Consider the following 16,229-nt stretch of genomic DNA (forward strand, 5'->3'; position numbering starts at 1 on the left):
GTACCAAACTGACAGTAGAGTCCAGTATATAATATGATACGTACCAAACTGACAGTAGAGTCCAGTATATAATATGATATGATATGTACCAAACTGACAGTAGAGTCCAGTATATAATATGATATGTACTAAACTGACAGTAGAGTCCTGTATATAATATGATATGTACCAAACTGACAGTAGAGTCCAGTATATAATATGATATGTACTAAACTGACAGTAGAGTCCTGTATATAATATGATATGTACCAAACTGACAGTAGAGTCCAGTATATAATATGATATGATATGTACCAAACTGACAGTAGAGTCCAGTATATAATATAATATGATATGTACTAAACTGACAGTAGAGTCCAGTATATAATATGATATGATATGTACCAAACTGACAGTAGAGTCCAGTATGTAATATGATATATTATGATATGTACCAAACTGATAGCAGAGTCCATTATATAATATGATATGATATGTACCAAACTGACAGTAGAGTCCTGTATATAATATAATATGATATGTACCAAACTGACAGTAGAGTTCAGTATATAATATGATATGTACCAAACTGACAGTAGAGTCCTGTATATAATATAATATGATATGTACCAAACTGACAGTAGAGTCCAGTATATAATATGATATGATATGTACCAAACTGACAGTAGAGTCCAGTATATAATATGATATGATATGTACCAAACTGACAGTAGAGTCCAGTATATAATATAATATGATATGTACCAAACGGACAGTAGAGTCCAGTATATAATATGATATGTACTAAACTGACAGTAGAGTCCAGTATATAATATGATATGTACCAAACTGACAGTAGAGTCCAGTATATAATATAATATGATATGTACCAAACTGACAGTAGAGTCCAGTATATAATATGATATGATATGTACCAAACTGACAGTAGAGTCCAGTATATAATATGATATGTACTAAACTGACAGTAGAGTCCAGTATATAATATGATATGTACCAAACTGACAGTAGAGTCCAGTATATAATATGATATGATATGTACCAAACTGACAGTAGAGTCCAGTATATAATATAATATGATATGTACCAAACTGACAGTAGAGTCCTGTATATAATATAATATGTACCAAACTGACAGTAGAGTCCTGTATATAATATGATATGTACCAAACTGACAGTAGAGTCCAGTATATAATATGATATGATATGTACTAAACTGACAGTAGAGTCCAGTATATAATATAATATGATATGTACCAAACTGACAGTAGAGTCCTGTATATAATATGATATGATATGTACCAAACTGACAGTAGAGTCCAGTATATAATATGATACGTACCAAACTGACAGTAGAGTCCAGTATATAATATGATATGATATGTACCAAACTGACAGTAGAGTCCAGTATATAATATGATATGTACTAAACTGACAGTAGAGTCCTGTATATAATATGATATGTACCAAACTGACAGTAGAGTCCAGTATATAATATGATATGTACTAAACTGACAGTAGAGTCCTGTATATAATATGATATGTACCAAACTGACAGTAGAGTCCAGTATATAATATGATATGATATGTACTAAACTGACAGTAGAGTCCAGTATATAATATGATATGATATGTACCAAACTGACAGTAGAGTCCAGTATGTAATATGATATATTATGATATGTACCAAACTGATAGCAGAGTCCATTATATAATATGATATGATATGTACCAAACTGACAGTAGAGTCCTGTATATAATATAATATGATATGTACCAAACTGACAGTAGAGTCCAGTATATAATATGATATGATATGTACCAAACTGACAGTAGAGTCCAGTATATAATATGATATGATATGTACCAAACTGACAGTAGAGTCCAGTATATAATATAATATGATATGTACCAAACTGACAGTAGAGTCCAGTATATAATATGATATGTACTAAACTGACAGTAGAGTCTAGTATATAATATGATATGTACCAAACTGACAGTAGAGTCCAGTATATAATATGATATGTACTAAACTGACAGTAGAGTCCAGTATATAATATAATATGATATGTACCAAACTGACAGTAGAGTCCAGTATATAATATGATATGTACTAAACTGACAGTAGAGTCCAGTATATAATATAATATGATATGTACCAAACTGACAGTAGAGTCCAGTATATAATATAATATGATATGTACCAAACTGACAGTAGAGTCCAGTATATAATATAATATGATATGTACCAAACTGACAGTAGAGTCCAGTATATAATATAATATGATATGTACCAAACTGACAGTAGAGTCCAGTATATAATATGATATGATATGTACCAAACTGACAGTAGAGTCCAGTATATAATATAATATGATATGTACCAAACTGACAGTAGAGTCCAGTATATAATATAATATGATATGTACCAAACTGACAGTAGAGTCCAGTATATAATATGATATGATATGTACCAAACTGACAGTAGAGTCCAGTATATAATATAATATGATATGTACCAAACTGACAGTAGAGTCCAGTATATAATATGATATGATATGTACCAAACTGACAGTAGAGTCCAGTATATAATATGATATGATATGTACTAAACTGACAGTAGAGTCCAGTATATAATATGATATGATATGTACCAAACTGACAGTAGAGTCCAGTATATAATATGATATGATATGTACCAAACTGACAGTAGAGTCCAGTATATAATATAATATGATATGTACCAAACTGACAGTAGAGTTCAGTATATAATATGATATGTACCAAACTGACAGTAGAGTCCTGTATATAATATGATATGATATGTACCAAACTGACAGTAGAGTCCAGTATATAATATGATATGTACTAAACTGACAGTAGAGTCCTGTATATAATATGATATGTACCAAACTGACAGTAGAGTCCAGTATATAATATGATATGTACTAAACTGACAGTAGAGTCCTGTATATAATATGATATGTACCAAACTGACAGTAGAGTCCAGTATATAATATGATATGATATGTACTAAACTGACAGTAGAGTCCAGTATATAATATGATATGATATGTACCAAACTGACAGTAGAGTCCAGTATGTAATATGATATATTATGATATGTACCAAACTGATAGCAGAGTCCATTATATAATATGATATGATATGTACCAAACTGACAGTAGAGTCCTGTATATAATATAATATGATATGTACCAAACTGACAGTAGAGTCCAGTATATAATATAATATGATATGTACCAAACTGACAGTAGAGTCCAGTATATAATATAATATGATATGTACCAAACTGACAGTAGAGTCCAGTATATAATATGATATGATATGTACCAAACTGACAGTAGAGTCCAGTATATAATATGATATGATATGTACCAAACTGACAGTAGAGTCCAGTATATAATATGATATGTACCAAACTGACAGTAGAGTCCTGTATATAATATGATATGATATGTACCAAACTGACAGTAGAGTCCAGTATATAATATGATATGATATGTACCAAACTGACAGTAGAGTCCAGTATATAATATGATATGATATGTACCAAACTGACAGTAGAGTCCTGTATATAATATAATATGATATGTACCAAACTGACAGTAGAGTCCTGTATATAATATAATATGATATGTACCAAACTGACAGTAGAGTCCAGTATATAATATGATATGATATGTACCAAACTGACAGTAGAGTCCAGTATATAATATGATATGATATGTACCAAACTGACAGTAGAGTCCAGTATATAATATGATATGATATGTACCAAACTGACAGTAGAGTCCAGTATATAATATGATATGATATGTACCAAACTGACAGTAGAGTCCAGTATATAATATAATATGATATGTACCAAACTGACAGTAGAGTCCAGTATATAATATGATATGTACTAAACTGACAGTAGAGTCCAGTATATAATATGATATGATATGTACCAAACTGACAATAGAGTCCAGTATATAATATGATATGATATGTACCAAACTGACAGTAGAGTCCAGTATATAATATTATATGATATGTACCAAACTGACAGTAGAGTCCAGTATATAATATGATATGATATGTACCAAACTGACAGTAGAGTCCAGTATATAATATGATATGATATGTACCAAACTGACAGTAGAGTCCAGTATATAATATGATATGATATGTACCAAACTGACAGTAGAGTCCAGTATATAATATGATACGTACCAAACTGACAGTAGAGTCCAGTATATCATATGATATGATATGTACCAAACTGACAGTAGAGTCCAGTATATAATATAATATGATATGTACCAAACTGACAGTAGAGTCCAGTATATAATATGATATGATATGTACCAAACTGACAGTAGAGTCCAGTATATAATATGATACGTACCAAACTGACAGTAGAGTCCAGTATATCATATGATATGATATGTACCAAACTGACAGTAGAGTCCAGTATATAATATAATATGATATGTACCAAACTGACAGTAGAGTCCAGTATATAATATGATATGATATGTACCAAACTGACAGTAGAGTCCAGTATATAATATAATATGATATGTACCAAACTGACAGTAGAGTCCAGTACATAATATGATATGTACCAAACTGATAGTAGAGTCCTGTATATAATATGATATGTACCAAACTGACAGTAGAGTCCAGTATATAATATAATATGATATGTACCAAACTGACAGAAGAGTCCTGTATATAATATGATATGAAATGTACCAAACTGACAGTAGAGTCCAGTATAAAATATGATATGTACCAAACTGACAGTAGAGTCCTGTATATAATATGATATGAACCAAACTGATAGTAGAGTCCTGTATATAATATGATATGATATGTACCAAACTGACAGTAGAGTCCTGTATATAATATAATATGATATGTACCAAACGGACAGTAGAGTCCTGTATATAATATGATATGATATGTACCAAACTGACAGTAGAGTCCTGTATATAATATAACATGATATGTACCAAACGGACAGTAGAGTCCAGTATATAATATGATATGATATGTACCAAACTGACAGTAGAGTCCTGTATATAATATAACATGATATGTACCAAACGGACAGTAGAGTCCAGTATATAATATGATATGATATGTACCAAACTGACAGTAGAGTCCAGTATATAATATGATATGATATGTACCAAACTGACAGTAGAGTCCTGTATATAAATAATATAATATGATATGTACCAAACTGACAGTAGAGTCCAGTATATAATATGATATGATATGTACCAAACTGACAGTAGAGTCCTGTATATAATATGATATGTACCAAACTGACAGTAGAGTCCAGTATATAATATGATATGTACCAAACTGACAGTAGAGTCCAGTATATAATATGATATGATATGTACCAAACTGACAGTAGAGTCCAGTATATAATATGATATGATATGTACCAAACTGATAGTAGAGTCCTGTATATAATATGATATGAACCAAACTGATAGTAGAGTCCTGTATATAATGTGATATGATATGTACCAAACTGATAGTAGAGTCCAGTATATAATATGATATGTACCAAACTGACAGTAGAGTCCAGTATATAATATGATATGATATGTACCAAACTGACAGTAGAGTCCTGTATATAATATAATATGATATGTACCAAACGGACAGTAGAGTCCTGTATATAATATGATATGATATGTACTAAACTGACAGTAGAGTCCTGTATATAATATGATATGATATGTACCAAACTGACAGTAGAGTCCTGTATATAATATGATACGTACCAAACTGACAGTAGAGTCCAGTGAAGCCGGAGGAGCAGTCACAGGTCCCATTCACTTCCACACAGACGCCACCATTCTGGCACAGACACTCCTCTGTGGATGACAGACACAGACAGAAGAGAAGAGGTCACAGACACGGACTCAAAAGACACAGAACAGCTCATAGCATGTTGGGTCATTTGCGACAGAGATAGCCATCGAAAAAGCTACATGTACAACCTCAGAGGTCTATTAACACGTTTAGAGCGGTAGCTTCAACAGTATCCCAGTCCCAGAGAACATCAACAGTATCCCAGTCCCAGAGAACATCAACAGTATCCCAGTCCCAGAGAACATCAACAGTATCCCAGTCCCAGAGAACATCAACAGTATCCCAGTCCCGGAGAACATCAACAGTATCCCAGTCCCAGAGAACATCAACAGTATCCCAGTCCCAAGGACATCAACAGTATCCCAGTCCCGGAGAACATCAACAGTATCCCAGTCCCGGAGAACTTCAACAGTATCCCAGTCCCAGAGAACATCAACAGTATCCCAGTCCTGGAGAACATCAACAGTATCCCAGTCCCAGAGAACATCAACAGTATCCCAGTCCCGGAGAACATCAACAGTATCCCAGTCCCGGAGAACATCAACAGTATCCCAGTCCCAGAGAACATCAACAGTATCCCAGTCCCAGAGAACATCAACAGTATCCCAGTCCCGGAGAACATCAACAGTATCCCAGTCCCAGAGAACATCAACAGTATCCCAGTCCCGGAGAACATCAACAGTATCCCAGTCCCAGAGAACATCAACAGTATCCCAGTCCCGGAGAACATCAACAGTATCCCAGTCCCGGAGAACATCAACAGTATCCCAGTCCCGGAGAACATCAACAGTATCCCAGTCCAGGAGAACATCAACAGTATCCCAGTCTCAGAGAACTTCAACTGTCCTCATAGCTAGCTGTAGTTCACAGGAACCAGACCGTTCTCATAGCTAGTGCTAGTTTACAGGAACCAGACCGTTTTCATAGCTAGCTGTAGTTCACAGGAACCAGACCGTTCTCATAGCTAGCTGTAGTTCACAGGAACCAGACCGTTCTCATAGCTAGCGCTAGTTCAGAGGAACCAGACCGTTCTCATAGCTAGCTGTAGTTCACAGGACCAGACCGTTCTCATAGCTAGTGCTAGTTCACAGGAACCAGACCGTTCTCATAGCTAGCTGTAGTTCACAGGAACCAGACCGTTCTCATAGCTAGCTGTAGTTCACAGGAACCAGACCGTTCTCATAGCTAGCTGTAGTTCACAGGAACCAGACCGTTCTCATAGCTAGCTGTAGTTAACAGGAACCAGAATGTTCTCATAGCTAGCTGTAGTTCACAGGAACCAGACCGTTCTCATAGCTAGCACTACTTCACAGGAACCAGACCGTTCTCATAGCTAGCTGTAGTTCACAGGACCAGACCGTTCTCATAGCTAGCGCTAGTTCACAGGAACCAGACCGTTCTCATAGCTAGCAGTAGTTCACAGGAACCAGAATGTTCTCATAGCTAGCTGTAGTTCACAGGAACCAGACCGTTCTCATAGCTAGCTGTAGTTCACAGGAACCAGACCGTTCTCATAGCTAGCTGTAGTTCACAAGAACCAGACCGTTCTCATAGCTAAATAAAGGAAGTGGCTGTATCAATGCTAAATAAAGGAAGTAGCTGTATCAATGCTAAATAAAGGAAGTAGCTGTATCAATGCTAAATAAAGGAAGTGGCTGTATCAATGCTAAATAAAGGAAGTAGCTGTATCAATGCTAAATAAAGGAAGTGGCTGTATCAATGCTAAATAAAGGAAGTAGCTGTATCAATGCTAAATAAAGGAAGTGGCTGTATCAATGCTAAATAAAGGAAGTAGCTGTATCAATGCTAAATAAAGGAAGTAGCTGTATCAATGCTAAATAAAGGAAGTAGCTGTATCAATGCTAAATAAAGGAAGTGGCTGTATCAATGCTAAATAAAGGAAGTAGCTGTATCAATGCTAAATAAAGGAAGTGGCTGTATCAATGCTAAATAAAGGAAGTAGCTGTATCAATGCTAAATAAAGGAAGTGGATGTATCAATGCTAAATAAAGGAAGTAGCTGTATCAATGCTAAATAAAGGAAGTAGCTGTATCAATGCTAAATAAAGGAAGTAGCTGTATCAATGCTAAAGAAAATAATATTTAAATGTTTCTCTCCTCTCTCTGCCTCCGAATTGCAGCAGTGAAGAACAGGAAGTGGATGTATCACTGCTAAACCACTTCCCTTTGAAGTCAGGGAGGAAGGACGACGGATGGGTATTCTTTTTCTCATGATTTGGAACATGTTTTGTGGCCTGTGTCCCGAATATCAGCCTATACCCTATGTAGTGTACTGTATTCGACCGGAGCCCTATGGGCCCTGGTCAATAGTCATGCACTATATAGGGAATAGGGTGCCATTTGGCACTCAATAATTATCAAAATGGAGCTATGCCCCCTGGGGCAAATGAATGGACTGTTAATTAGCTGGAGAGGTTTTCATTGGCCGTGTGTTTTCTCTTTGATCTAGGAGGACCGATTAGGAGGCTCTCCGTACATCCTGTGTAATGTTACCTTCTCTCTCTCCTTCCCTGTCCTTCTCTCTTCTGCTACTTTCTCTCTCGAGGATCCTGCTCCTTTTTCCACAGGGCCTTCCAAGTGAGCCAGGCAGGAAAGTATTTGGGAGATTTAGGAAAGTCTATATAAGCCTTGATAGTTACTTCTTCAGCTCAAGGGTTGAGGAGTAGCGTGAATTTGCAATGGCTCACATACTATTAAAGAGCTGAGAAATAAATCTGTGTTGATCGTGGCTACAGGACTTCAGCCTCGGTGGGGGAAGCCAATGTCTCGCGGGAGAACCTACCCTCCGGTTTTGAAAACACATTGTCCATTTCCTAACACACACATACAGTCCGCATCCCAAATGATACCAAATTCCCTATTTAGTGCACTACTATTGAACAGGGCCTATAGGAATAGGGTGCCATTTGGGATCAATGTGCACAGTATGATATTTCCCTCTAAGGAGGTGAAATAGTACTAGAGGTAGCAGTACATTAACACAGGATGTGTCATGTGGTTTATGCAGCAAGCAGCTGTTCCGTAGAGGAGACAGCAGGACCCGTAGAGTAGACAGCAGGACCATAGAGTAGACAGCAGGACCATAGAGGAGACAGCAGGACCCATAGAGGAGACAGCAGGACCCGTAGAGGAGACAGCAGGACCATAGAGTAGACAGCAGGACCATAGAGGAGACAGCAGGACCATAGAGGAGACAGCAGGACCATAGAGGAGACAGCAGGACCATAGAGGAGACAGCAAGACCCGTAGAGTAGACAGCAGGACCCGTAGAGGAGACAGCTGGACCATAGAGTAGACAGCAGGACCATAGAGGAGACAGCAGGACCCGTAGAGGAGACATTAGGACCATAGAGGAGACAGCAAGACCATAGAGGAGACAGCAGAACCATAGAGGAGACAGCAGGACCATAGAGTAGACAGCAGGACTATAGAAGAGACAGCAGGACCCGTAGAGGAGTCAGTAGGACCATAGAGGAGACAGCAGGACCATAGAGGAGACAGCAGGACTATAGAGGAGACAGCAGGACCCATAGAGGAGACAACAGGACCATAGAGGAGACAGCAGGACCATAGAGTAGACAGCAGGACTATAGAGGAGACAGCAGGACCCGTAGAGGAGTCAGTAGGACCATAGAGGAGACAGCAGGACCATAGAGGAGACAGCAGGACTATAGAGGAGACAGCAGGACCCATAGAGGAGAAAACAGGACCATAAAGAAGACAGCAGGACCCATAGAGGAGACAGCAGGACCCATAGAGTAGACAGCAGGACCATAGAGGAGACAGTAGGACCATAGAGGAGACAGCAGGACCATAGAGGAGACAGCAGGACCCATAGAGGAGACAGCAGGACCATAGAGTAGACAGCAAGACCCGTAGAGGAGACAGCAGGACAATAGAGGAAACAGCAGGACCATAGAGGAGACAGCAGGACCATAGAGGAGACAGCAGGACCATAGAGGAGACAGCAGGACCCATAGAGGAGACAGCAGGACCCGTAGAGGAGACAGCAGGACCATAGAGTAGACAGCAGGACCATAGAGGAGACAGCAGGACCATAGAGGAGACAGCAGGACCATAGAGGAGACAGCAGGACCATAGAGGAGACAGCAGGACCCATAGAGTAGACAGCAGGACCATAGAGGAGACAGCAAGACCCGTAGAGTAGACAGCAGGACCCGTAGAGGAGACAGCTGGACCATAGAGTAGACAGCAGGACCATAGAGGAGACAGCAGGACCCGTAGAGGAGACATTAGGACCATAGAGGAGACAGCAGGACCATAGAGGAGACAGCAGAACCATAGAGGAGACAGCAGGACCATAGAGTAGACAGCAGGACTATAGAAGAGACAGCAGGACCCGTAGAGGAGACAGTAGGACCATAGAGGAGACAGCAGGACCATAGAGGAGACAGCAGGACCATAGAGGAGACAGCAGGACCCATAGAGGAGACAGCAGGACCCGTAGAGGAGACAGCAGGACCATAGAGTAGACAGCAGGACCATAGAGGAGACAGCAGGACCATAGAGGAGACAGCAGGACCATAGAGGAGACAGCAGGACCATAGAGGAGACAGCAGGACCCATAGAGTAGACAGCAGGACCATAGAGGAGACAGCAAGACCCGTAGAGTAGACAGCAGGACCCGTAGAGGAGACAGCTGGACCATAGAGTAGACAGCAGGACCATAGAGGAGACAGCAGGACCCGTAGAGGAGACATTAGGACCATAGAGGAGACAGCAGGACCATAGAGGAGACAGCAGAACCATAGAGGAGACAGCAGGACCATAGAGTAGACAGCAGGACTATAGAAGAGACAGCAGGACCCGTAGAGGAGTCAGTAGGACCATAGAGGAGACAGCAGGACTATAGAGGAGACAGCAGGACCCGTAGAGGAGTCAGTAGGACCATAGAGGAGACAGCAGGACCATAGAGGAGACAGCAGGACTATAGAGGAGACAGCAGGACCCATAGAGGAGACAACAGGACCATAAAGAAGACAGCAGGACCCATAGAGGAGACAGCAGGACCCATAGAGTAGACAGCAGGACCATAGAGGAGACAGTAGGACCATAGAGGAGACAGCAGGACCATAGAGGAGACAGCAGGACCCATAGAGGAGACAGCAGGACCATAGAGTAGACAGCAAGACCCGTAGAGGAGACAGCAGGACAATAGAGGAAACAGCAGGACCATAGAGGAGACAGCAGGACCATAGAGGAGACAGCAGGACCATAGAGTAGACAGCAGGACCATAGAGTAGACAGCAGGACCATAGAGGAGGCAGCAGAACCATAGAGGAGACAGCAGGACCATAGAGGAGACAGCAGAACCATAGAGTAGACAGCAGGACTATAGAGGAGACAGCAGGACCCGTAGAGGAGTATGTAGGACCATAGAGGAGACAGTAGGACCATAGAGGAGACAGCAGGACCATAGAGGAGACAGAAGGACCCATAGAGGAGACAGCAGGACCATAGAGTAGACAGCAAGACCCGTAGAGGAGACAGCAGGACAATAGAGGAAACAGCAGGACCATAGAGGAGACAGCAGGACCATAGAGTAGACAGCAGGACCATAGAGTAGACAGCAGGACCATAGAGGAGGCAGCAGAACCATAGAGGAGACAGCAGGACCATAGAGGAGACAGCAGAACCATAGAGTAGACAGCAGGACTATAGAGAAGACAGCAGGACCATAGAGGAGACAGCAGAACCATAGAGTATACAGCAGGACCATAGAGAAGACAGCAGGACCATAGAGTAGACAGCAGGACCATAGAGTATACAGCAGGACCATAGAGTAGACAGCAGGACCATAGAGTAGACAGCAGGACCATAGAGTAGACAGCAGGACCATAGAGTAGACAGCAGGACCCATAGAGTAGACAGCAGGACCGTAGAGGAGACAGCAAGACCCGTAGAGGAGACAGCAGGACCGTAGAGTAGACAGCAGGACCCATAGAGTAGACAGCAGGATCATAGAGGAGACAGCAGGACCATATAGGAGACAGCAGGACCATAGAGTAGACAGCAGGACCATAGAGGAGACAGCAGGACCATAGAGGAGACAGCAGGACCATAGAGGAGGCAGCAGGACCTTAGAGTAGACAGCAGGACCATAGAGTAGACAGCAGGACCATAGCGGAGACAGCAGGACCATAGAGGAGACAGCAGGACCATAGAGGAGGCAGCAGGACCATAGAGTAGACAGCAGGACCATAGAGGAGACAGCAGGACCATAGAGGAGACAGCAGAACCAAGAGTAGACAGCTGGACCATAGAGGAGACAGCAGGACCATAGAGTAGACAGCAGGACCATAGAGGAGACAGCAGGACCATAGAGGAGACAGCAGGGCCTGTAGAGTGGCGTGGACCTCATCCAGAGGCGTACGTGGAACAGTCAGCGAATTCATCCCAAATAGCACCCTATTCCCTATTCAGTGCACTACTTTTGACTAGCAATAATAGGAACTAGTGACTAGGGTGCCATTTGGGATGTAGTTAGAGTCCCCATGGTCAAAATCAATGCATGTAGGGAATAGGAATAGCAGAGTGTCAGAGTTTCCTGGTAAAAAGTAGTACATAGAGAATAGTTTGCCGGTTCTCTGCGCTACTCTGCTGCCGTGCTGCAAGGCATATTACACCACCCTTGTCTGATGAAACTACCTGAATAAATACCAACCATCAGCTTCAGCCCAGGCAGAGGCCCCTTGTCCTTTCAAGTCTAGACAAAGCGGCACTTCCCCTTGTAAGTAAACTAATTAAAAAAAACGGGCCATGAAGCAATTGTTCCCCAGGATCGCCTGTTGTTCCCCAGGAACGCCTGTTGTTCCCGAGGAACGCCTGTTGTTCCCCAGGATCGCCTGTTGTTCCCCAGGATCGCCTGTTGTTCCCCAGGAATGCCTGTTGTTCCCCAGGATCGCCTGTTGTTCCCCAGGATCGCCTGTTGTTCCCCAGGAACGCCTGTTGTTCCCCAGGATCGCCTGTTGTTCCCCAGGATCGCCTGTTGTTCCCCAGGATCGCCTGTTGTTCCCCAGGAACGCCTGTTGTTCCCCAGGATCGCCTGTTGTTCCCCAGGATCGCCTGTTGTTCCCCAGGATCGCCTGTTGTTCCCCAGGATCGCCTGTTGTTCCCCAGGATCGCCTGTTGTTCCCCAGGAACGCCTGTTGTTCCCCAGGATCGCCTGTTGTTCCCCAGGAACGCCTGTTGTTCCCCAGGATCGCCTGTTGTTCCCCAGGATCGCCTGTTGTTCCCCAGGATCGCCTGTTGTTCCCCAGGATCGCCTGTTGTTCCCCAGGATCGCCTGGTGTTCCCCAGGAACGCCTGTTGTTCCCCAGGATCGCCTGTTGTTCCCCAGGATCGCCTGTTGTTCCCCAGGATCGCCTGTTGTTCCCCAGGATCGCCTGTTGTTCCCCAGGATCGCCTGTTGTTCCCCAGGAACGCCTGTTGTTCCCCAGGATCGCCTGTTGTTCCCCAGGATCGCCTGTTGTTCCCCTGGAACGCCTGTTGTTCCCCAGGATCGCCTGTTGTTCCCCAGGAACGCCTGTTGTTCCCCAGGATCGCCTGTTGTTCCCCAGGATCGCCTGTTGTTCCCCAGGATCGCCTGTTGTTCCCCAGGATCGCCTGTTGTTCCCCAGGAACGCCTGTTGTTCCCCAGGATCGCCTGTTGTTCCCCAGGATCGCCTGTTGTTCCCCAGGATCGCCTGTTGTTCCCCAGGAACGCCTGTTGTTCCCCAGGATCGCCTGTTGTTCCCCAGGATCGCCTGTTGTTCCCCAGGAACGCCTGTTGTTCCCCAGGATCGCCTGTTGTTCCCCAGGATCGCCTGTTGTTCCCCAGGATCGCCTGTTGTTCCCCAGGATCGCCTGTTGTTCCCCAGGATCCCCTGTTGTTCCCCAGGATCGCCTGTTGTTCCCCAGGATCCCCTGTTGTTCCCCAGGATCCCCTGTTGTTCCCCAGGATCGCCTGTTGTTCCCCAGGATCCCCTGTTGTTCCCCAGGATCGCCTGTTGTTCCCCAGGATCGCCTGTTGTTCCCCAGGATCCCGTAGTAAACTGGGAGTTACAGATGAACAGCAGAACAGACTAGAGCTTTTTCTTTTTCCTTCTTCCAGGTACTGAGGCACATTCCTGTGGGATCAAACCCACAGCAATTCGGTGTATGTGACAAACTTAGTTTGATTTGATTTGCTTTGAATACCACGTGGCTGCTATGAAAGTGAACTGTGTTTACGCGTGACCAGGGGTGTATTCATTCCACCGATTCTGTTGAAAAACTGTTCTTAAAACGGAAGCAAACGGGAATAAAACGGGGATAACCATACCTGAATTTGTCCAATAGAAACTCTCGTTTGCAACTGTTGGACTAATGAATACACCCCCAGATCAGACAGATGCAGGCCAGAGTGTTCAAGGAGGTATTGAATGTGTCACTGCCTGTCCATATGTCACCGTCTGTCACCTCAAATGTTTCTCTCGACCTGTGTGCACCTACGTTGTAAACTTTAATTCATAGACTAGGTTGTAGTAACCTCATGAAGGGTACAGGGAACAGTTTAGTATCACGTAGTAGCCTAAACGTATCGATGTTACATTGAACTGGGTGAATGGAATATGAATGACAGTCATCCAATATGCTGTAACCGAAATAAGGCCGTGCTCATGAATAAATTTAAATAAACCTTCCTCCCTCATCTTAAACGTCACTGACCGCCACTGATATACCTGCTTTCTAAACGTATCCAACTAGACTCTACTAGAAAAGCCTCTGACCTGTACCTGCTGTCTAAACGTATCCAACTAGACTCTACTAGAATCGGCTCTGACCTGTGCCTGCTGTCTAAATGTATCCAACTAGAGCAGGTTCTGTCCCAGTCACTACTTTACCTTCACAGTTGTCACCATAGAATCCTTGGGTACATGTGCAGTTGTAACTCCCAGAGCCGGTGTGTTCACAGATCTGGTGTTTGTCACAGCCCTCCCCCTCACAGGACACTGCCAGACAGACAAGAAGAACCAGGATAGAAGCTTAGGATGAGGCTGGACATCTACTTTAGTTTATACCATAACTTGGCCTAAGGCAACACAGTGTATGATGCCAAAACACCATAGAGAACAGGAAAGTACAGTACTTTGAAACAAGTGTTTGGAATAAAAATGTGTACATTTTTTTTTTTTAAATTAGGAAATGATTAGCTCTGAGAAAGACGTTTATCACAGACAAGATGCTCTTTTTCTATTGGACAGAGAGAGGTGGTTCTGTCCAATAGGACTCCGAGCCGATTCCATGTTTCTTCTGTCTGGCAAAATCATAGACGGTCTGACGACCTACATTCAAATGACCTCCAAAGCGAAAAACCCACCTGTTCGATTTTCAGTTTGAGGAGTAGATGATGAATTCACACGGACCACCGCCAACTCTACGAAAGAAAATATGATAGGTTGAGGCTTTCTAGCTAATCGCAAGAATCACTCAGACAGTTACAAGGACAGTGTGCCGGCATACTACGGCACAGCAATATAACACAAAGGGAGCTCTTTCTTTCTCTCTGTTTCGTGTTGTTGCTCTTGGTAGAGAAGCCCATCGCCAAGGTCTCAGCTCTCAGCCATTAGCTAACCACACCGACGCTGAGGCTCTGAAAACAGGAGACGCCGCAAAACTTTTCAACAAACCACCAGGTCACTCTAACACGGAGCTCCTAGCCACTCTCGGGATACTCCCAAACGGCACCCTGTTGCCTATACAGTACACTACGTACTACTGGCCCCCATGGTCAAAAGTAGTGCACTATATAAAAGGAAAAGAGTTGCATTTGGGATGTGACCTCACCCGTCTCATCCTCCCAGAGAGAGAGAGAGAGGTTAGTCAGGTTTCGTTTAATACCTGCTGTCCTAATTGGAAACATGTTCTATTGCAGGAAGTCAAAACAGAGAGCAGGAAGTAGGGCTCACCGGCCGCCTATGGAAACATTTTATATCATGTACCGTTGTTCCAGACGTGTAAAATAAACCTAGAAATGGCCCCCTATTCCCAAATGGCCCCCTATTCCCAAATGACCCCCTATTCCCAAATGACCCCCTATTCCCAAATGACCCCCTATTCCCAAATGACCCCCTATTCCCAAATGGCCCCCTATTCCCAAATGGCCCCCTATTCCCAAATGGCCCCCTATTCCCAAATGACCCCCTATTCCCAAATGACCCCGTATTCCCAAATGGCCCCCTATTCCCAAATGGCCCCCTATTCCCAAATGGCCCCCTATTCCCAAATGGCCTAGCTGGCATTCAGAATCAGAGTAAAGATGCA

The 16,229-nt window shown here is 42.7% G+C and overlaps 1 protein-coding gene across 5 annotated transcripts in view; it reads right to left on the minus strand.

Moving 5' to 3' along the window:
* LOC110524992 (sushi, nidogen and EGF-like domain-containing protein 1) overlaps positions 1-16,229 on the minus strand; it is a 155,577-nt gene that overhangs the window by 74,165 nt on the left and 65,183 nt on the right. For all 5 annotated transcript variants that reach the window (XM_090233026.1, XM_090233064.1, XM_090233100.1 and 2 more), the window contains 3 exons: positions 15,286-15,342; positions 14,810-14,917; positions 5,814-5,906 (listed from right to left, as the gene is read on the minus strand). In XM_090233026.1, the coding sequence (XP_090089152.1) occupies positions 5,814-5,906; positions 14,810-14,917; positions 15,286-15,342 (258 nt within the window). The remainder of the gene's footprint in view (positions 1-5,813; positions 5,907-14,809; positions 14,918-15,285; positions 15,343-16,229) is intronic.

Source organism: Oncorhynchus mykiss, chromosome 1, assembly GCF_057628025.1.
Source record: "Oncorhynchus mykiss isolate SJ-2025 chromosome 1, ASM5762802v1, whole genome shotgun sequence".
NCBI lineage: Eukaryota > Metazoa > Chordata > Actinopteri > Salmoniformes > Salmonidae > Oncorhynchus > Oncorhynchus mykiss.